The sequence below is a fragment of the Ischnura elegans genome, chromosome 5, assembly GCF_921293095.1.
Source record: "Ischnura elegans chromosome 5, ioIscEleg1.1, whole genome shotgun sequence".
NCBI lineage: Eukaryota > Metazoa > Arthropoda > Insecta > Odonata > Coenagrionidae > Ischnura > Ischnura elegans.
Genome location: NC_060250.1, coordinates 51,956,275 through 51,983,268, shown reverse-complemented (window position 1 = coordinate 51,983,268; position 26,994 = coordinate 51,956,275). Strand labels below are relative to the sequence as shown.

The 26,994-nt window shown below is 36.4% G+C and overlaps 1 protein-coding gene across 3 annotated transcripts in view; it reads right to left on the bottom strand.

Moving 5' to 3' along the window:
- Window positions 1–6,345: 6,345 nt before the first annotated feature.
- LOC124158877 (G protein-coupled receptor kinase 1) overlaps window positions 6,346–26,994 on the bottom strand; it is an 801,258-nt gene continuing 780,609 nt past the window's right edge. For 2 of the 3 annotated variants that reach the window (XM_046534274.1, XM_046534276.1), the window contains exons 11-17: window positions 26,482–26,656; window positions 21,111–21,116; window positions 19,312–19,412; window positions 18,593–18,755; window positions 15,551–15,719; window positions 13,256–13,500; window positions 6,346–12,153 (exon numbers count right to left, since the gene is read on the bottom strand). In XM_046534274.1, the coding sequence (XP_046390230.1) occupies window positions 11,959–12,153; window positions 13,256–13,500; window positions 15,551–15,719; window positions 18,593–18,755; window positions 19,312–19,412; window positions 21,111–21,116; window positions 26,482–26,656 (1,054 nt within the window). In that variant the 3' untranslated portion in view covers window positions 6,346–11,958. The remainder of the gene's footprint in view (window positions 12,154–13,255; window positions 13,501–15,550; window positions 15,720–18,592; window positions 18,756–19,311; window positions 19,413–21,110; window positions 21,117–26,481; window positions 26,657–26,994) is intronic. The other variant, XM_046534275.1, reaches the window with a different exon arrangement.

Here is a 26,994-nt window from a genome sequence, read left to right as displayed (position 1 = left end):
CCAGGACCAAAGTCCCAGTGCCAGAGAAACCCTGTAGAATGGAAATCAACTTACTTTTTTTATATTCGACCGATGTCCCGAATTTTACATGAACTCGCCCTGAAAATTTGATTATTTTCCGGCCCGGTGGAATATCGCCCACGTGCGCCAAACAAAAGAACTTCGCCGAAAAGAAAAAAGCCATACGACATTTTTCCTTAAAATAAAAAGCCTTGCCGTATCGACTATCTACGACACCAACGTAGGTTCTGAATAGGTATACGAGCCCAATGATTACTATTTCACACCAACAGTGCTCCCTTCAAAACTTGAAACTGGGAATAGAAAATACAAACATTTAGTTCGACTCTGATAATAGAAGAAGGTAACTTGGGTACTAGCGCCAGACTAAATATAAAAGCACTATCGTGAATCATAGAACGCCTCTAGACTAGATAAATGCTATTATCTGCCCAAAATCATTTTTTCGGGAAAAAGAGTTTGGGCTCGAAGGGTAATCATCAACAAGTAGCCGAAATCGAAAATAAAAGATCAATTTTATTCCAGAATCATAATTAAATCTTGATTTTTATAAATTCTTCCTTTTAACAATGACACCTTCCGTAAAAAAAACAACGAGAGACACAGAAATAAGTAAGTTTAATAATAATTTTAATAATAATTTTAATTAATAAACTTAGCCCGTATTTAATCAAAAACCAAAACGTAAATGTAACGCAACTTATTCACACATTTCTTTGTTTTACCTATCTCTCGGGATGACAACACACGAAGCATGCCTCCGCCGTATTTTTGACCAGCAATGAATATGCTCACCCACCAGTTTTTTTTTTAATTAATAATGGGATCCTTCAAAAATTTTCTTTAACTGCTGATCACGATAGAGTGCATACAGCCATAATTTCCCAGCCATTTGTGATCAGACGCATACTTCTTGACCTATTCAGGACGATATATATCTACGGCCCTAACCCTTCCGCAGATAAGTTGATTACGTCACAGGCTCATGTCTTGCGTTCCGCCGCGTCTCGGCAGCTCTTCGGTCTTGTGCATGAGCTCCGTGGTTCGTTGCTATGGATACTCTCAAGGGCGACTGCTTCCATTTAGGAAATTTTCTCACTCGCCATTTATTAGGCTCTATTGCTTAATGTCCCCAAGCTCTCGCACGCACGTTAAACGTGCTCCATTGCTGTTTATCCCAGAGGATTGATATCCAATTTGGCTAAGATTTGACGATTAAGAAAGGTAGTTTTTATATAAAGTATGTAAAAAAAATTCGCATCAGCCAAACGATGAGTACACCAGTTCACAATGTCATTTAGCGTAAAAATGAATGGGGCACAAACGATAAAATTTTATTTGCAAGATCCTCTACGAACATTGATTAATTTTTCGTCAAAAATACATCATGTTCGTTTCGTGGTTCTCTCGCAAATTTGTTATTAATATGCGTGAAAATTGCCCTTTTGCGATACTTGTTTTTTAATGATGATAACAAAAATTATTAGCTTTAAACGCGTATAATCATTCATTCAACTTTCTGCATGGAGTAAATGGCAATTTTAGAAACGAAAAAATTGTTTACAACAAAGATATAAACCTTTTTACTGATGCCTGTCCATGATTCTGGATGTTTGCCCCTGAATTTTTTTATGGTAGGCAAAATTTATAGGAAGATAAGATATAGAAATAGGATACAATTTCACAGCTTTTTCCGAAACTAGTAATATAAATTTCATGAATGCACTTCCAAGGACAGTCAAGGCCAAAAGGAAATATACAAACATGATTTCATTCTAAAACATTGTAAAACTACTTGAAAGGAGTAAGCGAATTGTCCATGTTCACGCCAACGCGAACGTTGAAAATGAATACCAAAAACGATTTTCATAACACACATTCCTATTAGAATGAACTGCATTTCGTGGAGAGGAAATCTGTTTTTCTCAACCTGGCGAGCAGTTGCGTGAATGAATTAACGAAATTAGGACAGGGGATATGGCATATTGCCATCTTGCGTTCATTCGTTCGCGCATGCGTTGAAGCTTCACCGCTTCACACTATGCAATTTGAAATAAATGAAATTCGGATAGTGAAAGTTCATGCCCCGTGTAAAACCGAATTGAAAACGTAAAAATATCACATTGAAGAATTACGCTGTACACAATTTGCGGAATCCAGCCGCAGCTCTGATTTCTCACCAAACTCACGCTGAGAGTGCTAAAAAACAAGCAGTCTACTTGACGGAACCAGGGTCGGATTCAGCATCAAATTAGGGGGGGGAGAGTATCGACCTGGGACAGGGGAGTATGAAATCAACCCCTGGAGATAGGGGCGTTTTTACATTAGGAAGTACACTCTACTTTTACTACCACTCCAGAGCTCAGAGAAATTTTTATAACAATATTTAAACGTGTAGAATTTTGTAACTAATGCTAGGGGGACGGATGACTCACAAACAAACCTTAAATTATTCGCAGAACCAAATCTCTTGAAACTTTCTGTCAATTATTATTATTATTATTAAGTTAAATAAGTTAATGTTAAATTTTAATCCATTTTACTTTATTGGATTAATATAACTTATAGACTAGTGTAAGGATTAATAAAATATCCCTCAGAAAGCCGTAAAACTCACCATTCTGAACCATTTATCTTAGAATTTTTCAAGGGGGAGGGCCCCCGCACCTCCCGCCTACCCTAGCCCTCCAAGTCTTACTTCTTAGCTGCGCCCCTGTACCACTCTACCTACTTTTGCATTAAGTACGCTGTACGGTAGATACAACTCAAACTTCTCCAACGTTTGGGACTTGTTCTCACGCATTTGCAAATACACCCCCTTTACTTCTTCAAAAGCATACAAAAACTATTCATCTCATAAAAATAAAATATTTTTTCATAGAACGAGGGGGGTCATGACCCCTGAACGGAACTACGGTTGCTTTTAACTTATCAATTGTTTTTTTTACGACATCGAAATCACGATGATCATATATTAGACTTTAAATAATGAAAATTAAAATACTGGACGTAACTTCAAGAATGGAGTAACTTACCACAAATTATATTATTGGTCTCTAAATGGAGGACAGAATCAAGGAGGCCGCTAAAACCATACTCCGTCACCGAATGCCGGATTGAAAAATGATGCTCACATCAAATTCTTGCAAGTGGTGATCGTGTATGTTGGTATAATTCCATTGAGAAGCGCCAATTACCAAAAAAACGGAAGTCATTGCTGGTTATGATTAATTTATTTAACCTGTTGAAAGGTAATCTGAAATTAACAATTTTAGGAAACACCAGAATTCAAAGAGATATATATAAAGCAAAACTTACACCTCACGCTAAATGCCCATAATAAAATAAATGTAGTACCATGGCACAAAAGAATGCGATACTTACAGCGATGAAGATGACGCTAAAAAAAGAGAATAAACAATATAACAGCCATCGAAAACGATTAACTAATAGCCTTTATCGACAAGGATTTATTCACACGGTTAATAAAAGCAGTCAGTAAAACTTCAGACCACATAACTGGTATGACATTAGTAAAAATCTTCAATACTTATTCACTTGGAATCTAAAAAGCTAATCATACCTTTCAAGCCATCGGTCTCCATAAAGCCCCGCCAAAGAATGCGTATTAACAGTTGAAGAAGGAATGAATATTATAGTTCCAGGTAGACCGTATTCATTCAGCGGCGCTGCGACAGGTATGCCCATAAATATTTTACATGTAGCAATATAATCTCTATGGTTATGCCATAGAGATTATGTTGCTAAAAGTTATCTCTTCCTCGATCCCGATTTGAATAGGTACCTGCAAAACATCATCGTCAAGAGCAATATTAGCGTCAATGTGGCAGGTGACATTGACGGTTTTGTGGTCATTTTGGGCAGCCCAGCGAATGAAATGAGCATTGGGTTTATGTTTTTCGATATTTTACGATGTTGGATAGGCATAAATCGAAAATAGGTGGCAAAATATCTCTATTGTCGAGATTCCCAAATGGACCCTTCCTACGTGACATCTCGCGGCCCATTAAGTTGTGTCTTCATTTGTTTGCGGCGATGAGGGCGGTACTTTTTGTATCATCAATAAAACGATACAGTGCACACGTACTTCGTTTTGTAAATTGAACGCGTTCTGTTGGTAATTCATTCATTCATTTAAGGCCTAGTGTATTGTTCACAGATATGGGTAAGTACTAAATAAATTTAACTTTAACGATGAAAAACACTTCGTTACTTCATTGCTTATGTAGAGCCTTTGCACCACGTACAAGCTTCGAGTTTCAATTTAATTTACTTTTCGGATTTTTTTAATGACACACGAGGCCTAAACACTAAAATCGGAAGAGTTTTATTTCACAGCTAAGCTGCTTTTTCAGAAAAGGAAGAGAACCGAAAAACTTGCTGCCATACAGTCATTCTTCGATTGCTGTATGCATCATTATCGAAACTCGTACTTATTGGATAAGAATTTTGGAATAGATGGAATAATACTCAAATTTTTAGGAATATTTAGCTTTCATGTACCTACTCTGAAAAAGAAAATAAGGCGAGGCGATGGGGTAATTCAGTGGGTATAGTACGCACAAATTGAAATCATTAAAAATATTCTAAGTGATATGAACATCAAAGAGAGGTCTCCAGCAATCTTATGGGAGAGAGCATAAGAAGTCTGAAAGACTGGGGAGACAATCCCACAATACAATATGGATCTTTATTAGTGTGCAAAGATTGGATCAGGGCCATTGGAATAATTTTAGCTGAGGGGACACCATCTTCAAAAAATAATCCTCATTTAAGTATGATGCATTCTAAAAATTGTTCAAGAATTCTTTTAATTACAATGGTTGAGTATTTGTATAGCGTAGAGATTCTTTACTATCAATTACCAAGCCAGTTACTCAAGTTCCTGCAGCTATTTTTTCCTCATGTCCTTGGTATACCAAGATACATATTTTATTGGAATGATTTGGTCCTCCTTATACCATCATGTGATTTCAAAGGAGCCCGATCATATTCTCCATTTCATGTTAGTTACCAGGGATCCAAAGTTTTGAGTCCTATGAGGTCATTGAAAAAGGTTTGCTTTGCCTATTAGGGCCCAAAGAGTGTATATTCTGAGGGGTCTTTGTATCTTCCTGCCTCCCACTCCTAACACAGCAGGATTAAAGAATGCCATGGGCTATTAGCTGTAGCTAGGAAATAGAAAACAGCGATGTATATTTACTATACCACACAGTAGGTACTGGTCTCTGCCATTGGAACTCTCAGTTTGAATTTTAGTGGACAAGCATTTTCTCAACTCTTCATGTCATCCTTTTTTTGAACTCAATCATGAATAGGTATTCATGCTTAAGAAAGTCCCATTGAGATGTCACTGAGGTTTCCTATTGAGCCCTCTTGGTCTACTCATTGTCCTCTCCATCATTGGTGCCAATTGCAGTAAAACTTTGAGGGGGATGGGCTTCCGGGATATCTGGAGGGTATCGAATACCTATCATTGGAATGGGTGTCTGAGGGCCCTCCCCTGGAAATTTAAAAAAAATCATGGAAATTAAGATTTTTAAAGGATTTTTTAACCCCATTTCATACCCAAGCTCTACCTAATTTTATATCCCATCAGGAGAAAAAACAATACTTGATTGTATGAATCATAGTGTTTCCACATAAAATAGTGCCCTAAGAAGTACCTACTCAGTGGCACCGACTCCATGGGGCCTGAGGGGGTCCGAGCCCCCTCAAAGATTCGTTTGGGGGGGCAGAGCCCCCTCAATAATTAAGTTATATTATGCCGTGTGAAATCACAAAAATATATTGGTGATTTTTATTTCCCATGCTTGACGATAGTTACCTTTTAAAATAAATTCAACAATGAGTGTTGAAACAAATAATTATAACGTTAAGCAGGTTAACTGAATCAAGTGTTGTGAATCATGGTAGTGTTTCGGTGCTGCGACACACTTTCAATTTAACCTCTTCCTGGGGCAAGACCTCCGATATGGGCCCAATATGGCCCCCCCAATATCTCTTATAAGTCGGCGCCCCTGTACCTACTTAAGAATACAGCTATGCTAATTCATAATAACCTTGTAAAATTCTCTTATTTCATAAAATTCTCTATATATCCCACAATCAAATGTTGGGGGAAAAGTCCCCTGCAGGATTGATACCAGTGCTCTCCACTTAAATCCTGTGGCTGTGTAAAATATATGTTTATACATTTGCAGGCAACAAATTTTTCACTGGCACAATTAGTGGCTGCACCTGGCTGGATAGGAGTGCTAAAATAAGGATTTGGTTTCATGGGAGGAGAGAACTGACTTCCTCTAAAAATTTCATACATATATTTCTTTCACTCAATTCAAACTTACAACAGTAACAGGTAAAACAGTATCACATAATGTGCAACTCACTCAGCTTAAACCGCTTCCTTGCAGCCAGTAAGAGCTATTGACAAAAGGGCATTTTTGATAGCTATAACAAATGCCACACACAATCAATGTTCACTTCATTAAGTGTGAAAATTCACCTTCAACACGGGGATACAATAAAGAACAATTAAAAACTCATTCACAGATACATTAATACAAAGCAATTATGTACAGTGTTTAAAAATCATCGACTAATCCATTATTATTTTAATTTTATCAAAACACTCTCATTTCTTTTGAATAACAACATGAATTACATTATGTTGTTACGTGTGTGAGTGTTGTTGGATCCCTGAGGAAAAATTCTACCTGGACCTAGATACCACCAAACTAGATTCAACAAAAATATGTTTGTTTGCTAAAAATTGGATTAGATATATGGTGATGCATAGTAAAGGCAAAACATACAAATTTATAAAGTTCGAAAAATGCCAAGTCAACACCAGTTGTTGGAAATACGCATAGAGGTAGGTCAAACCTAAGCAAAAAGCTTCTTTGAATTGGTCGAATCCTTTTGTTTTCGTTCAACAAGGCTGCAACTAGATTCAGCCAGACTTTTCCTTTGGGATGCAACAAAGATTAGAGATGCTGAACATAGGGATCGTTTCCGGAAATTATAGATAAAGTAAAGTTGCCATTCAAAGAATAGAATGGTCTAATATGACAAGTCTTTTAAGCAAGGCAAACCCTGAGAATACACAAGTCATTCCACCTTCATCATATTCCAAGGCTAATGGGCTTCATTGTTTATTAGTTTTTACACTGCCAAAAAACAGTAAAACATGAATTCCTCGTTCAACAACTGGTGAGGGAAATGAAGCACAGCACTATGTTACACAGGCGTACTCAGACTAAACCATTTCGGAGTACGAAACATTCACTCGTCACACAAATTCTCAATCTCAAAAACATCACTACATCCCTGTCACCTCACTAAATGATGTGCAAAACATTTTTTTCTTTTTAATCTGTACACGGAGCAATTTTTTACTTCCCTACAGTTTACGGTCTATATTTCTACATCTCTAGCATTTACAACCTTTCCATTAATAAATACTAACTTAACTTGTTCCTAATCACTACCAGGGTAAACAAGTGATCCTGATTGGAAGACTTAGTGACATAAATTATGATTCATATATACTATGTCTCCAATGTTGCTTACGTGGAGTATCTAACATTACAGATTTGGTGTCAAATACCTTCATGTGTTTCCTAAAATGAATTCCATTCATGTTAGTCATTAGATAATAATATGCCTTTCAGAATATAGTTATATAACAACTTAAGGGCACACATTACATTTTAGGCAAAGGATGCAAGTGGGTTCTACAAAATTGTAAAAATAAAACATTAAAATAGCTACGAACACAAAACTGCAGCATTAGTAGCAATTAGTTAAGTGAAGAAGGTTAGACGTACATCATAAACATTTACGCAGACTCAAGCGAAGAAAAGGAGAGAAATATATAAGCATTGTTTTTTGTTGCTTTAAAAATTTGAGTACAAAAAACTTCCTTCTAAGAAAGAAGTCAAACATCCATAGGAGAAGCCAAGTGCAAAGTTGGCTTAGAGGAAAAGACTCGAAGATACACCTTTTTATGTCTCTGAAAAAATAATGAGTTTGGGGACACATACTTATTATATATTACAAGTGTTCTGTACATGGGTTTACGCCTATTTCGATTGCAAATACCAACAAAAACAAATTCAGGCAGTCATAATGAGGTTTGTGAGAAAAAGTTTTAACTAGATACATCAAAATGGGTTTGCCTCTTAATTATGTCTAGCAGTACCATTTCTAAAAAAATTCTTTTTCAATAGCAATAAAGATACAAACATATACCTATGTTTTTACAAGAACATTTATGTATATATATTCATATTTATATATACTTCCACACAGGGTAGTTTCACCCGTAGTGACAACACTCATCAAAAGGTCTAGCACATAAATCGGAAGACTCCCCACACATACCACAAAGAGATTGAATAATGATAGAAAAAACATATGAGCTTGAAGTGAACACTGATTGTGAAAAGCCATGGCCGCAAGTGTAACTACTCACTCACATAGCACTCACACGCACAATTTTTTTTTAAAATTCACATGCATGAAAAAAGATTGGGGACAATGCTTTCAATACATAATTTCTCATATATGTCAATATCACCGTACATGAAATAACCATTCCCCCACCGATGTAAAAATTCGGATGGGAGGCGAAGGGTATATTCCATTTCAGGTGCTTTTCACTTTCATATTATTCCTGCAAAAAAAATTATGGGAGAGGAAAATGCTTAGTAAGGTGTGTGGTGATCAGCGACTGTTCTTTTCTTCCTTTTCAGTCACAAATATTTAGCCTCCAGACACTCGTAAAGAAAGTCAGCTATATATGCACATTTTCACTCACTATGTAGATCCAGCTCAGAAGGATAGCTCTCTTACACCAAAAGAAAATATTCATACAAAGGGAAAAAAATAGGCTACACACCATGTCTCAGTAAATTGTAGGGCAGCCCTATGCAGGAAAAGCTTAATCTCGTTTCAACCAAATGAATGAAGGGCAAAAAAGTAGAAATATAAAAAGGTTAAAATAATTTTTAAAAGCAATAAATAATATTAGAGTGATCCCTATTTTCCTCATAAATTTTTTTGACTACCAATGAGGCAATTTCTGTCACCACTAAGAGGGGAATTTTACCTCATTGCGAAGCCCAAAAAATTCCAAATTAATTTGAGAAAATTCAAGTCCATTTATATCCTCATGCATTACAACCATGTATGACATGGACAATAGACAACATAAAATACAAAGCATATATTTTTTATCCGCAAGGGGTCATTTCAATTAAAAAGCCTCAGCATTAGTGAAATTCATTCAGTATTATGGCTTCATCATTAGATAAGTACAGTTCTCGGCAATTGTGGCATTAGCATTTTCTGAATATGTTTGAGAATGTAGTTTACGCATATGGAAATAAGAATGCCAATACAAAGAAGAATGGGAATCTGTAGAAAATAAAATTAATTGGATTTAAGTTTATAATACTTAACTAGAATTTGAGACCAAAATATTTTTTAGAAAACAGTATTTTAATCATCTTAGCTTTCTCTTTCCCTTAACAAAAACATTATCAAGATAAACCATGCAGCATGAAACAGATAAGTTACAAATCATAATATGTATTGGATATTTCACTGGAAGTGGTGTTTATTTGTTTTTATGACAAAGCAAAACTTTGTATAAAATGAAAAGTAAAAATGAGGCTCCAGATGAAACTCCTGTAGAGTAAAAAAAATCGGTTAAAAATAGGGAGTGTCTTTGAAACCTACCTAAAATAATTACGTGGGGCTGATTGACAAATTATATCAACTAAAATGTTTAACTAGGGTCATCATGATTCCTAACAAAAAATTCCCGCCGCATCAGCACAATGAAAAATAAAGAATGATGCTTGCTCAATTATTTGAAATCGATTGTCCAAAAAATAAAAACTCAATACAATGATAGCTGGAGCCAATCATTTTGCATGTCAATTAGGTGTTCAAGTACTTGAACACTTCACCAGGAAAATTAGACTGAATGCCACAATATTAACAAATTAAAAGCTGTAATATAAAATACTGTTCATGATATGAAGAACTTAAAATGAAAAATAAAATCAGAAGCAGGCTTGCCTAAATATGGAGATAGCATCAATTCACAGCTATAGAACTTCCTTCAATGGCACATGAAAATACCTTCTACCTCTCCAACAATTTTAGCAGGGAGGTGTAATAACTCTCACCCTTGCACAGTAAAGGCCATATCACTACTACGACACTTGTTCTCACAGACAAGGTACAGCTTCCATTATAGTAGCATCCTCTTCATGAAGTCACTAAAGTCCAAAGTCCCAAGTTACACTTCTATTCACACGATCCATTCACCTTCCATCTTTCAGGATTAACAAAGACTCACAAAAAATATTCATTCACCCATTCACACTAAAACGAGACACACTATACTGTACAATACCGGCTACCATTTTTTCCTCTTAAAAGCTAATCTAAAAATCATGTTTCATGCAATGCACTTCAACTAACCCCTTCAAAAGTTTTTTTTTTTCATTGCCTTTTCATATCCTTTAAATAGTGGGCTCATCAAAAGAGTCCAGACGTAAGTCAATGTTTCAGCTTTAGCTTATTTTTTTTTTCATCCCAGAAAGGGAAGCCATTGGTTCTTCAGGGAAAACAAATAGATGAGTCACTAACTGCATTATCAGTGGCCATTTTTGTGAAACACTTTTGTATACAGCCAACTTGTCAGCACTTATATGCAGCCTTTTCATTAACACTTTCACACAATCATCCCATCTGCACTTATTCTTCATCAAACTTGCAACGTAGGCATGTATTTCTCAAAATCCAGTTTCCTTTTTTTTTTTAACGCAGTATAGTCAAGAACATAAGTAAACAAGTTTATTCTTCCCACCCTCCGTGATGGTTGAATACTTAAAAAGAGCAGAAACTAGAACAGTGGAATGGAAATGAAGGCTATTATCTATTGAATCTTGCATGTTGGCCATGTTGATTTTTCAGTATGGTGACAAATCAAAAGTGATAAAGATAATCTAACAAAGGTAAAAATAAAGATCTATGTTGACAGCAGGAATTTAAAAAAAAAGAAGTTGCTTTAACATAAGAAAACATGCAATCCTTACAGAAAATAGGGTTATTCTGGGGCAAAGAATAGGGAAAAAATGCTTTCATGACACATTTTACTCAAATGCTGTAATTATGCTAAGATGAGAGCTGCATTATTCAGAATTTTTCTCACTAGACTGCATGGCATTAGAGGCAAATTACCCCTTTGAAGAGAACCAATGTACATTACATACATATATACCCCTATCGACGAATATGACTTGATTGCACAATGTCACACATCGGTAAACTCATTACCAACAATATTAAAATCTGAGTGAATGTCCAAACACTCATTGTTATATCTTCAGTCCTCACAATCACTCACTAATGCTTAAATAAAAAATATATGCAAAGGTACTGAAAATCACGACGCATTGGTATGAATTATTGATAAAGGCTCTCACCCTTCTAAACATTATTCAGTTATATAGTTGACACAATTTGATCATGACAGAAAGTGGGTTAAATGGGTCAGTGAAGCTCTGTAATGATTTTTTTTTGTGATTACATCGTTGAGAAAGACGGCAACGGGTGAATCAAAAGATTCAATTGCAGTGACAACTGACATCTCCCCCTCCTAGACTTTGCCTTCCATTTCCGCGGTTAAGTGATAAGAGGGGGGAAACCTTATCTCTGAGGGTGAAAGGAAAAGGCTCACGGAGTACTCACACAATAATGGAGATGACTTAAATTGAGGGTGGCGGAGGAGGGGGCGATCAGATGATTTCTGTGTTACCGGGGGGTAAAGATACGATTCACTCAATACTCAAAGAGTCAAATGAGAATTCTGCAGACAATGGGGCACTTGAGGTTCTCTCAATTTCCGTTGGCGTTTCTCGCGATGAAAGGATTGCTTCGGTTGTTGGGCACAGCCGCATTAGCTGCAGAAGCTGCATCGCGTTCCGTACCGTATATTTTGCCAGCCTTCTTCGCCATGCTACCGAGCAGTTCCAGTGAGCACTTGTGTGCAGATCGTAGTGAGAGAGCCCATTCTTTCAGTCCAATTTCATCCTGATAGAAGGAAACAAACAATGATTAGCCCACCCAGGATTAAAGCAGTGCATAGTAGGAAGTAGACAGAATGATCCTCAAAAAAAATTGGAAAGACTTCACAGTAAAATATCACTAATGAGGAAAGATTCGACAGTTAAATTACCACTACTCCAGGGTGGCAAAATATCAAAGAAATGAAAGATGACATCACACTGGGTAAAAGTATAGAAAAGTTACCGTATTCCTCCGAATATAGTCCCCCTCCCTAATTTTGAGGCTTGAGTTTCGGGAAAACATTTAAAAAATGGGTTTGAATATAGTCCCCCCTTAACTTTTATCATGGGCATTTTTGGAAAAAAGGGGGGACTATATTCAGGCACATACGGTAATTCTGCATTTCCAAATAAAAATTATAACATTAGAACTCTCTACATTGCAGGTCTCCAATATGTGCTCAGTGGACCAGGGTTCTTGGGTAATGGTGGAGTTAGTAAAAATATGGTAGACCAAAACCTATTCCCACCGCAGATCAAACAGAAGGCTTTTTACATTTGTTCTCTGTATTACTTGTTGTAAAATATAATCATTATATAGTGAGAAAGTACTATGACGCACAGATAAGTATGTTTTTAAAGAATTGAAGATGCTGCTTTCTGTAACATCTTATGTTGATACCTCACTGCTGAGTTGAGAAGGTCACCTTGTGGAAACAGGCAGTAGAAGGTGAAGCAGTAGAGTAGCAATGGGCAGTCTGTTTGCCCTATCCTTTGAATGTTTGACATGTGCAATTCAAATATGACTACTTTTTTAAATCCATATATAACAAAATTTCTGATAGTAATTAACAACAGTGATACAAAAGAAAATATGTACTAAGAAATTCAGTTTATTAGTTTGGGTTTATCAGCTTAAGGCAAGCATAATATTTCGGGGAAAATGGTATGCATAAGATGAAATGAATTGATAAGAATGAAAACAAATATGTACTATTATGAATAACCAACTTTACATGAGAAACTCATCAAAATATCAAAAAATGTATTACCCTTAAAGAAAAAAAAAATATGCATGATGAACTAAGAAACAAAATTTTTTTTCATACAAGAGTCGTTGTACTTACAGGGTTTGTGAGCACAATCTTTGCATCCCGCGAACGAACCACAATGCACTGCTCACTCTTCACGTGAACCAAATCAGCGCTTACTTCCTCGATTTGGTCCATGAAAATCAATTCTGGTTTTGTACTCCCAGATTCCGGATGTAGCTCAAGCCGATTCGGGTAGAGCTTAGCATACCGCGTCTGCCATGCTGACGCAAATGGACCACCAAGCTTCTTAATATACCCGTGAAGAATGCAATCAGATTCTGAAAAAAAATCACCATATTATAGGATTACTTATTCTGGTTATTAGAGAAGACTCAGCCAATCTCCAAATTGTTGGTTTTTATAATCCTGTGTCATTTTCATCTTTGGTTGCTATGTCGATTCTCTGTATCAATATATTATATTGCTGATTATTGGTTTTCTTATTTAAAGTAAAAGGAAGAGCATCTTTGTTCTTTACTTAAAGCAACTTGTGTCTTTATTGCACCCATTTAAGTTTTACGTACCATCGCTACAAGGTTATGGGTCCTATATGCTTCCACTGTGCATGTCTTCCACGTAGCATAATAGCTACCAGTTGCAGATCCAGCGGGGATAAGTGGGGTTAAAAATTCCAGCAGTAGTGGGGGTCAGAAAAAAATTACCACTCTACCTAGTGTAAATTGGATACACAAGGGGGATAGACCATAGATCCGCCACTGATAGCTACTCCCCTTCAACTTCGCAATGCCTGGGGTGATGGTGCTGAACTTCATATTGCTCATCTTTATAAAAACTGCTGAGCAAAAAATTCAACTAATTCAATGCCTCTAAAACTTAAACGGGCACAATAAAGATACAACTTGCTTTTAGTAAAGAATGAAGATTCTCTTCCTTTTACTTCAAATAAGTAACCAATAATCAACATTTAATATATAGATACGGAGAATCAACATAAACAAGAAGCTGGCAAAAAAAAGCTGGCTGGCTGGATCATAAAAACAAGTATAGGATTACTTATTCTGGTTATTAGAGAAGATTCATCCAATCTCATAATTAGGGCATGAAAAAGGGTCCATGAAGGGGCGTCCATTAATTACGTGAGGTGATTTTGGTCTACCCCCCCACCCCCACCCGTGAGAGATATTGTGAGATTTGGTTTGACCCCCTACCCCCTCTCCCTCATCGCACACAAGATTGATCAAAATGTGTACCTATTTTCAGTGTAAATACATTAATCTGTGCTTCATTGCTGACATGCTAACAAAGCCATGTCACAATAGAATTCACAAATGTTGACTCACCTTTTGGCTCACCGGGAACTAAACAATTGAAGAGCTACTCCCTGCTACTTTGTGGAGTTTGCGTGACCACAATACATATTATTGGGTAGAATTTAGTCATATTTTAATAGAGAAACACGTTTTGCTCATCTCAACCCAGTTTTCTCTTAATTTTACAGTATTTCTTGCGGAAAACAATTATGGTATAATTGCAAGGACCCCTTTTCTCCCCACGTGAGATTAGGTGAGAGTCTTGGCTTGACCCCTAAATTCCTCACGTAATTAATGGAAGCCATAATATCCCCTAAAGAGACATGTTTATGGGTCAGTTCAATGGAATGCTGTGGAAAAATTGTAATATTACATTCAACTAATATCAAGAACTTCCACCACATCATGCTGCATATCATACAAGTTTTACGGGGGTTACATAGGGGGGTGGAGCTGAGGAGCTATTCCACCCATTTTCTCGAAACTTACACCACATAAAATCAATATTTCTGGAGTTGACCTTATGGACAAAATAATCATGAATAATAAGATTTTTCCATAGGACAGAGAGAAAAGGTTTGAAATTTCAGAGGACTATCTCTAATTTAAGCATCACTGTTATGACTGCTGATGACAAATTTCAAAATACTAAAATATATGTAATATTTCTAAACCTGCCGTGTGAACGGCGGTGAAATATACAAGAATTGCCATGAGAAAAAATTCCCCTGGACCGGGAATCGAACCACGGACCTTGGCTTTGGCTGCGCTAAAGCCGCTTTGCGCTGCTTTAGCGCAGGTTTGAGGCTCTCAACCGGTTGTGGCTTCTTGGAAGTCCTTTCTCCCTCGCGTCACCATCCTTGATGGACCGCGAGGGCCTAACACCTAGTACTATGAGCCTCGGTAAAATTGCCATGAGAATTAAAGAACCTGGATAGCGTAGTGGTCTGCGCAGTGGCCCGGAAAGCCAAAGGTCCGTGGTTCGATTCCCGGTCCAGGGGAATTTTTTCTCATGGCAATTCTTGTATACTAAAATATAGTTTAGTCACAACTTTACCTTTTTCATCAGTATCAAACTTAAGCTTTTGCTTCGCTTTCCGCTTGTGTTCCACTTTATCAGCTTCATTATTGATTGTCTCAAAGACAGTTTCGGCCACTTCTGCTTGCCATCTTTCAGAGATCACCAAGGGAAAGTTCTTGTACAAGTCCTGGTCAGCATCAGTCAACTGTAATGAGCAAAAATTATTTATCTAACCATAAAATTTTGAATCATTAAACAATCACAATAGCTGGGTAGATGTGAACTGTTAAGGCTTGTGTAGAGTTTGATTTGGAGTTACCATTTCAAAATTAACAGATTAAAGTTAAAAAGGTAACTTTTATGTAAAAGTTATTTTTTCAGTCACTTAAAAAATCTTTACTTTAAGTAGTTTTATTTAAGTAACCATAAAAATATATTTTTTCACAGTTGCGATAAAATAAATGCAAGCTTCAGGTTCAAGAATAACATATTTACATTAATTAAAAATGTCCTTAAACTTCAACATTCTCACTTCAAATTTGGTTTCACACATCCATCCTCTCTTTGTAAGAGAAGAAGTCCATGCAGTGTTGTGTTTCTCTTTCAGGGAGTGCATATGTTGTTGTAATAAATAAAATTTAATGTCAGATAGACGATGTTTCATGGTTTAGGCCATTTGCCACTCATGTTTACTTTTGCCTAGCACGGGCCTTAGCGAGCTCAATTATTTATGCCGTACATATTTCCCACTGATGAGTAAAATGCAATTTTTACACTTATTGGATAAGCATGTATTTAATGAGATGACTAGTTCTGATACAGTGTATTATTTTTGAGCCATTCTTCAGTAAGTATCCCAGTTTTACTTATTAAGAATTCTTTTAACCCTTAATGAGGCAGACTGACAATGAGTGTTGGCTCTATTGAGGTAATGACATGCATCAAAACTACTAAATTGTGGACTATAATTTTCAGCATTTCAGCACTTGAAGATATAGGCACATCAAGGATGAAGTTCCCATTAGACTTTAGCCGGATTCAAACCCGGATTGCTGATCAGGCATATTAGCCAGTTATACCTCCAAGCCATTTTCTCAGAGGGAACTTCGGGATAGGTTTTACCAAACAAGGTATTGACGTCACAAGTCCACATGGTAGCACATGTGGCAGAGGTTGTGCTTACTAAGCCACCGTCGGAGTGAAAAACTCTACTTTGTTGCTCTATTCGGCGATGATGAATTTCAAAGTTACACAGTCACACACAAAGGTGCAAAGTTAAATATACCAAGGACAACTTCCCCCACATGTACCACCATTTGGACTGGCGACATCAATACCTTGCTTGCTAAATTAGATTTTTTCAAGGGGAACTTCATCCTTGGCCCGGGTATCTTATTTAATACATTTGATACCTGCCAGGGAAAGAAGAACTTGCCTCAGTGCAGATTTAGTTGAAGAATTTTTTTTTCTACATGATAATCATTAAATAATGATGGAAATTATTAAAAAGTAAAATTGAAGTAGTATTTACATTTTTGACGTGTTGTCAAAAATTTCATTTTTTAAGCGGCGTTGCTATCGGCGCAACCAAGCGTTCTGGTTATGTAGCCTTTTCCCACTGAATGCCCGAATATCTTATCTAATACATTTGATAACTTCCCGTGGCTATGCCTTTCTAACTTTTCCGATTTTCCTTCAAAAATATTCGTGGTTATTTAACTTTTTAAACCACAGATTGGCGTGGTAACTTTACTGACTCTTTTCAGCCACAAGCGATTATTTTATAAAGCGGGAGCCATAATTCTGTTGACGCAACTTCCTTAGTCCCTCCGCTATCAATTTCGACAATTACAACTGATTGAGAGTCTATTTAAATTTGATCGGAAGGTCGCCTATGAGAATATCCTTATCATCTGACGGAGCACTTAAATAATGGATACATAAGAAAACTCACAGATCGAAATATTAAGAAATCTGTAAAAGATACCATTGTAAACTCTATTTTCAACTCATGGTGATCCTCATTTGAAATTCTCACCTTTCCCAATAGTCTCGATGGGTGTCGAGAAGTCTTGATGGGTCAAGATTTCTCGAGTCTCATCCTGACCATGCCGAGAAATGAAATTCTCATCTCAACCGCCAATAGGAGACTCTTGCACAGCACTACTCATAAGGTGAATAGCTTAGGGCCTCTTTTCATTTGAATTCAGCCCTGGGTGTGATTTCTGACACAGTTCGATCCCTGATCCACAGGAATTTTTTCCCATGGCTGTTATTGTGAATTTCTCTGCCATTAATGCAGCAGGATAGTAATATACAGTGCAACCTCGATATAACGACACCCCACGGTGCACTAATAAACACTCGTTATAGCGAATTGTCGCTTTACCGGAGGTGGAGCAAATAATAGCCAATATACCTCTTGCGAACAGATATACAGGAACAGGAGTGGTGCGGCGACAGATAAACATCTATCTGATAAGCGTAAGCATAAATCCAGACGAAAGGCGATGTTTTTTTGCATCACTAAATTTCCTTACTCAAACAACGACTAACTATTCGAACAATTTATAAGCGCCGCACTGAATAAAAATCATGCAAAGCATTGTTTCGTCAATCATTATATTTATCGAAAGACAGTTTACCACATAAATTTGAGACTGAGCACTCCATTAACTTCATTTCTAACAGATCGCTAGCAATTACAGAGGTTAAGGAGTCTTGATGAAAGTCTTCCGGCGGTGAAACCCTCGCTATGGCGAGAGCCAACACCGAAAGGGTCTCGTTAAAACGAATTTTTTAACACGCTCATTATAGGGTCAATTGACGGTGCATCGGCTATCTCTCGTTATAGCGGGGGTGTCGCTATAGCCCGTACTCGCTTTAACGAGGTTCCACTGTATAACACTCAATGAAATTTATATCATTCAATTTATATCATATAATTTACAGCACCTACTTTACACATTCCTTACAAGCTCCCAATATTTTCATCCCACACAGATAACATGACATTTATGCTGTGTGAATTTTTTGATCAGAGATTTTTGTGTACGCATATAAAGAAAAATAACACACCTTGATGCCCTTAGTGTCCTCTTCATCAAAAGAGCCAATATCAAATGCGTCCGCTGCATTGACCTCCCCCCGTGGAGGAATAAGTGGTGGAGTGTACTTCTGCAGATAGACCTGCTGCCAATCAATGCCAGCAAAAAATGCGTGGTCCTTCACTTCATCAGCACTGTAGAGTGGAAAAGGGTGAAACTCATTCATACACAAAAAATTAAATTGCTGGACAAATCCAAAATGTTTGGATTCAAAATCAACACTGCAATAGCAGATTTTCAGAGCAAAGGAGAATTAAAACAAAAAAAATTAATTGGACCAGATGCACAGTTAGGCTGAGTGAAAATTCTTCAATTTTATAAGTAACTATAAACCAATAACTTAATAATAATGGCAATACCAACATGAGATAATACATGTAATCCTTACTATTTTTCTCAGAAAACAATCCTTCATCCTCAAAAAGGTGAACTGTAGAATAAACTCCATGCTTTACCTTCCATTAAATTCATTGATGAGATAACATAAGATTATTTTCACAGAGAAATAAATACCCAAATGGGTGAATGTTCTCACATGGTGTAAATAATCATACCTAATTCCTTTACAAACTACAATATATTTCATTATTATTAGAAAAATCAATGTAAAAATGTGATTAGTGTTTATTAACCCTATCTTCAAGAAGATGAGTAGGTATGTACATGAAAAGATAGAAATGCAACGCTTACCCACGGCCTCTGCATCCCAATCTCTTATCAATGTCTCTTTGCAGCAAACCTTCCAACAAAGATCTGAGCTCTTTCGAAAATGCCTCTGGTAGCTCAACATTCTGAAAAATTATTAGAAGGAAAAAATGAACAACCCACGGAAAAAAACCATTAGATTTGGAAAGTGTGTTCTCTAGAGATCATAAAGAAAGAAAGAGATTGCATGTAATGAGGAAGGAGATTCATGATATATTTGACATGGAACATGTTTCCAGCTTTTTTGTTCACAATAAAACCTTGTGAATACGTCAAATGTAATATAGAAAGTCAAGACCCTAGAGAACTGATGTCATCACCAAATGATGACTTCTTGTTCACAGCGTTAATGATACATGGTCAATACATCAATTGGGTATGATGATTAAATGCATACACTAGCATGGAGGATAGAAGAGTACCATAGCAGGTAGGTATTGGTTTGATGAAGAAAGGTGCTAAAAGATGAGTTACAACCATTCCAAAATAATTATTTAAGTAATAATCTTGCTTGAGGTACACTACATAAGAAGAAACTGAAAGTTAACTGTGGTAGCACGATGATTTTTGTAATGCTGTCCATTGAACATGAAACTCAACCGCATCAAATAACCATGGTCTTATACAAAAGTAAAACCAAAGAGATACAATTCTGGCATAACTAGGGATACTAGCACAATGAACTTTATGCAGATACATAATTTAATACATTGCTAGCATTATTTTAAAAACACCTGGGTAATAGCCAGATATTAGGAGGGAACTATGTACACTGAAGTATTTGGAGGCCTAGGACATCTTACAAAATTGTAATACCTTATGTGAAAGTAGCTAAGTCTACCTTAATGGCTTGTATGTGAATCTCATGAACCCAATTACCTAATTGTTTTGCTTCTGATGTTCCAAAATAATAAAAGCAACAATAGGATTTGCCAATTAATTTAACGACCATAGTTTTGTTTAGTGTACTTAACTACCGATATTTTACAATTCATACCCAATGATGAGGAGTAAATGTAGTGAAAGTAAAGCCAATAAATTTCCACTGCCAATAAATAAGCCATGCGATGCAGCAATGTAATATTAGAGGTACTACTCCCTTGCTTGACGTCAATACAAACATCCTCACCTTAAAAATTAACTGAATACCAAAATAATCTCAGAACTTGGGTTTGGGACAGGAAAAATAACACCTATGCAATATCCTATGGCAACATGAAATAAACGTCACATTCAGGAGATGAAAAGATTCCTACTCAAAATGGACTCTATTTAATTATCACATCTTATGAGAGATACACTGGGGATTAAAACCATGTGTTACATGATAAATACTCTTCAAAGAAACAACATTTAGAAATCATTCAATGGAGGGCTGAAATATTTTTTATAAGAGAATCTAAGTCTCCATTCCAATGGCTGGAATTCTAAGAAAATGGCAGATGGCTGCAAAAAAAGACTAAATAAGAACTAAAAAAGTAAAAGCATGCAGCAGAGTGCATTTAAAAAGTTGAATAGATATTTGCTCCGACAATCCGGCTCAAAGAGAAGTGATGGTTTCCAGTATGAGGGACAGATGTGAAATGAACTACAGGTAGCCAGACTGATAATATTTAGGAAGCCAATCAGAGTTAGAGATTTTACAGTCAAAATTGGCCAATCCATAATAAAGATAAAGAAACTTAGTGGAAAAAAGTGGGGTTGATGCTGAGGAACTACCCTATGTGTTGGCCACACCAGATGAGATTCAGGCTTTTAAAGAAACAAATTAAGTAATTTCTCACCGCCGTCTGTGTCCAACAAGAATGATTGCATGGATGGCATAAGGATGAATGATTAATGACAATGACTGTTAACAATGATTTTCAAACACAACCAAAATTGTTTACGCATGAAGTGAAATTGCCATTGGCAGATCGTTAGTCCCAAGAAGGTCAGTTCACTTCAGCCATAAATGGCTCAACCATCTCAGTTACCCAATGAGCACAGATCAGGTTAACATCGGCTTGTGGTGAGCTTTTCCCAAAATGTTTCATGCTCTTAGTACGTCATTTTGTTGAGGATATGCCAAATATGTATTTTTACACCACCTTTGAATTTATTTCTGATATATTCAGTCAGTGAGTTTGTAATATTCCACACTTTTATTTGCAAGTCAACTAGATTAAAAGCTGTAACCTAATCCTCAAGGGCAATTAACCCTCGAAGAGCACACTGAGCATTTTCAAGCTTGCTGAGCCCTGACAGATAAGTTTAATTAGGAACATGAAATACCTAAATGAAGTCACTATGCAATTTCATTGAGCATGTAGTAGCATTCTTTAGATATGGACAGCAGCAAAGCTAGAGGAATTTAAGGAGGTACTATAGCCCACTAGCTCTTTTCAACAATTATGGTCCGCAACATCATTTTGGTCAGCCACCCTGCCATAAATTTCAAAATTCAGCCCTTTTAGAGGATGCATGGAGAAAAAGTTCATCAGCAGATGACTCGGCCTCCGGTAGAGCATAACTCCACAAGGTCGAAAGACTTTGCCATACGCAAAAAAGTTTTCTTGGATACATAACTTTTACTTAGACCACTACTTTTTTTTTACATGAAACAATTCGGGTTTCAATAAGTAATCATCATCGTAAGGGGTATTCCATTATTAAGTTTCTTGCACAATTCACTTTTACTAATACATACCACTACTTTCTTTTCATTTAAAGTGACCTGGGTTTTGATTAGTAAATCATCTTCATCAGGTGTAAATTATTATGCATCTATTGTAACCTAGTTACCTAACGGAGGAAAAGATGCATTTTGAAATGGACGCCAGGATAGAGGAAAAGGATGGGTAAATTTAATGTTCATCGGAGTTTCATCCTGGTTTTCAATTATTTTTAAAATTTCAGACTGCTCTCTGGAATCTAATTTGCGGCAGTCATTGCATAATTTTAAAATATTCATTTTAAAATCACTCCCATGTCAGTTACATAATAAGTGCTTGGCAAAATTACTTTTATCTTTACCCATCCTTTTCCCCTATTCTGGTGTCCATTTCAAAATACATCTTTTCCTCCATTAGGTAACTAGGTTACAATAGATGCATAATAATTTACGCCTGATGAAGATGATTTTCTTATCAAAACCCAGGTCACTTTAAATGAAAAGAAAGTAGTGGTATAAGTAAAAGTGAATTGTGCAAGAAACCTAATAATGGAATACCACACAGTTAAGAATGAGTTAGAGAATTTTGTACTCAAACACACAAATTGTGAGCTTTAGTGGCTACATATTGCAAGGGAATGGGTTTCCTGACAAATAGGCAGCCCACAAGGCAAGAAGGTACTCGTAGGTTGCAGGCCACACCATACATGTGTTGTCTCTAACACTATAAAAAACACCTTTGCTGTATTTTTACCTGCTCCACTAAATGCTAACATTCCAAAACTAAACCAAATTCATGTAGACAGGTAATCACTTTACACTCACTAAACTTCATTTCTATACCTCAAAACTTGAGAGGGTAAAGAATGAAATGGATATGGAACGACAGTCACACTACAAAATTAATAGGCATACATGGAAGAGGAGATGCATGAAATACACATTAAGTGTATGACTTAGTGATTAAAGGATAATTACAATGCAGACTCTTTAATCCAAAACTCCGCTACTTCAAATAAAAAATTTCAAATTTGGCACCTTTGAGGTGAGCCAATACAATGCAGTATGGTGTAACGCAACTCACACTTTGCGCCTAATAAAGTATCAATTAAACCGTCGTGAAGTAGAAACTATTCAGAGTTTCGCTCCTTCTTCCTTAACGTAGACAGCATAATTATTTCGGCTCCAACTCCATTGCATGTACAGCAATATCAGTTCGCCACCATCATGAGATAACGCATTATTGTAATGTAGTGTTGCATTCAGTACGATAACTACACAATCACTACAGTACCATATTGTCTTTAAATCACTTCGAAAGCGGTCTGTTCAAGATAGTGACTAGTGCGGGGCAAATATGATCATTGATGTAGCAACTTATTTATTTTATAAGTTTATTATGTAGTAAATAGTGGCATAAAAATAGTTTTCTATGGCTATATGTAAATAAAGTATTGGTTTCTCAAAAGTGTACCAAGCACCAAACGTGAAAAATATTAATATATACTTACAGAAACAAGGTGTTGTGTACCACTATATTGTACTTATTATTCTTACGCAAATTTAATATTATTTATTTCACTTGATGGATATAATGTGTTAGTATTTTTACCTTTCTGCTGTGTTTCTGTACATTTTAAAATGGTTCATGCGAGCTAGTCTCCCTTCTTATGCATTGTAACGTAGATTATTTAATCAAAGTGATCAGCAGACGAAATTTGGCCGCCATGTTTTCATAGGGTGCAGTGCTGGTTCAGGTACCCTACATCAAGTAGGGTCTATTTAGTTCCAAAAACGGCCATATGTAGGGCTTGATGTGGCATATGTAGGGTGAGAATGGTTTATGAAGGGGCTGATGACGTATCAAGGGTGGGTTGGCCCTACACGGTCGACTGAGAATACGGCCCTAAGCCTTGAATCAAACTCAATTGAGTTACCTGCCCTATCTGGCCATCTCTAATCAGCGGCTCTGAATCATTCTAGAGACTTGTCTCTTTGTGCTCAAGAATCATATTGAGTCATTCATAAGAATGCAGAGTTATGGACATTTTCACATACATCACCTGGTCATTCAGGTTTCAGTGGGCTTGATTTTTAAATTCCTTTATCTCTGCTGCTGTATTCATACATAGTACAGTGGAACCTCGTTAAAGCGAGTACGGGCTATAGCGACACTCCGGCTATAACGAGAGATAGCCGATGCACCGTCAATTGACCCTATAATAAGCGTGTTAAAAAATTCGTTTTTACGAGACCCTTTCGGTGTTGGCTCTCGCCATAGCGAGGGTTTCACCGCTGGAAGACTTTCATCAAGACTCCTTAACCTCTGTAATTGCTAGCGATCTGTTAGAAATGAAGTTAATGGAGTGCTCAGTCTCAAATTTATGTGGTAAACTGTTGTTCGATAAATATAATGATTGACGAAACAATGCTTTGCACGATTTTTATTCAGTGCGGCACTTATAAATTGTTTGAATAGTTAGTCGTTATTTGAGTAAGGAAATTTAGTGATGCAAAAAAACATCACCTTTCGTCTGGATTTATGCTTGCGTTTATCGGATAGATGTTTATCTATCGCCGCACCACTCCTGTTCCTGTATATCTGTTCGCAACAGGTATACTGGCTATTATTTGCTCCACCTCTGGTAAAGCGACAATTCGCTATAGCGAGTGTTTATTAGTGTACCGTGGGGTGTCGTTATATCGAGGTTGCACTGTACCTTACTCTCAATAATGTTGCCACCTGCTCCATTAAATCACATAGTAACTTCAATAAGGTATTTCATGCTTCTAATTAAAGTTGTATATGTCAAATGGCAAATAAAGACATAGAAAAGTTGTTTTTGTGCCCTGCTGTATTAAAAACATAAAATGGATTATGCAGCTTATATGCTACATAAATGTTAAACTAATATCATTCAGGGTATTTTCTGACTGCTCTTAAGCTTGGACACTCAATATATGCACCACTAAATGGGTTCACCTCCCTCAAGGATAGGCTACAAAGCATGCCATGGAAGAAGGAATAAATACAGCCCAATCTTGATTCTTAAAGGTAAACATGTTATCTGGACAGAAGAAAGGCTCATATATGAACTTGAAATGCTATGTACTACTCAAAAGGCTAAATATTTAATGTAAGTTGATATTACGAGTATGCCCAGATCCAAAAGGGATCAACAAAGTAGGCAATGAGCAGATAATTTATCCAGTAAGTTGTGAAGATCCCAATCACTAGCATAATTCAAAATGTGAGAGATGAAAGATATCAGAATAAGAGAGTGAAGTTACCACGTGGAAACATGAAAAATATGGCCTCACAATTTCTCATGGTTGATTACTTTTGGAAAAATGTTAGTTGCCAAGCAAGTAGTCATTAGTGCAAGCCAAAGTTTCTTTCAAATACAAAATAAAAGCGTGGAAATTTCCTCTGCCCATAGAACACAATACCAAAATGTATAGCCAAAATATAGGAAGTAACATAGAGATGGAGAATGACTATGCCATTTCTAAATCAAGATATAAACAAAGTGCACAAAAACTGGTGGTGGTCATTATCCCTTCAACAAAATTGATTGCATTGAGCATGAAATTACAATTGACCTGCCAGGCATACACAGTGATTACCCCAATAGTATTCGCTGAATCAGAATTACCCTAGAAATATTCATTGAAGAATCAAATTTCCATTTCACAGCGACAGTAAGAAAAGCTCCAACCAAAGAAGTGTACAACCACCTATTCATATATTTAATCATGAATTTCAATTTTGGAAAAATAAAGTCAAAACAAAAAATGAATTATTGTTTTAAAAATTTAGCACCAGGAAATTGTTGAATTTTTGACACATACTGTCACCACTGAATGTCCACGAGAAATTTATCTACATAAGCCTCAGTAAATCATCAATATACGGTACTTTATCACACTAGAAAAATGTAGCCATCATTTCTGCTTTATTATTTGGAACCTTTTAGTTTCTCAAGACTCATGAAATCTTGAAAACTGACAAACACAGATTAGGTTAATAATTTTTTCATTGGAAATCTGAGGGATACTTTCATGAAGAAAATTGAATACTAATATTTAAAAAAATGATTTTTAGTAGAATAGCCATAAGTAGCCAAATCACTTTGAGTGACTATCTCCTCACAAAAAATAATTTACAGGGGAATGAAAAAATACAGGCTAAGGGAAAAGCCAAATTGAGTGTCAGTGCAGTGAAAGCAAAGGCAATGAAGTAATCTGTGATAAATAACTATTAAATGAGGCTCATATGTTGTGCAATGCTATGATGTGGTGAATTCACCACTAATAGATCTCAAAGCATACAATAAATATTGAAATAAACTAATTTTCAGCAATGAGAAATATGCTAGTTGATAAAATTACTAGCATCAAAAACCTCTATAAGCATTCATGATGATTTTAGGTATAGACTTCAGCCAACTGACTGCATATAAAAACACTTGAGTATAGCTTAAGCCAATACATCAACCAACCATTGTTAGAGTCATTCGATCGATTTCATGCTTGTCCTTGGTTTTGTGCTGCCTAAACGGAGAGTGGCCTTTTAAGAGCTTGTACAGCATGCAACCAAAGGAGAACCAGTCTGCACTGGCATCGTACGCAGTTCCCTTGGACAACACCTCTGGTGCCATATATCCATGAGTTCCTCTGCAAAGAAATATTTAAATGTCTTAACAATTATATGAAGGTATGTACATTAAAATTATCTTTAGCAAAAGAGCAGAAGGACGAACAAAAGGAAATTACAGTAAAACTCACTTAAATGTACTGAAATCCCGCCTACAACAAGGTGATCTCCCAGTACCTTGGACATTGCTATTATTGCCAATGCTAATTTCCCCACGTGTAATGAGTTCGGGAGATACAACATCCCTGCTATTATGAACTTCTTTGGTTTTTTTGGGGAATTAATTCCTGTTTTATAAAGATATATTTTGGCTACTTAACAGTTCCCTTCCTTATCATCAGTTTTTCTTACTTGTGGC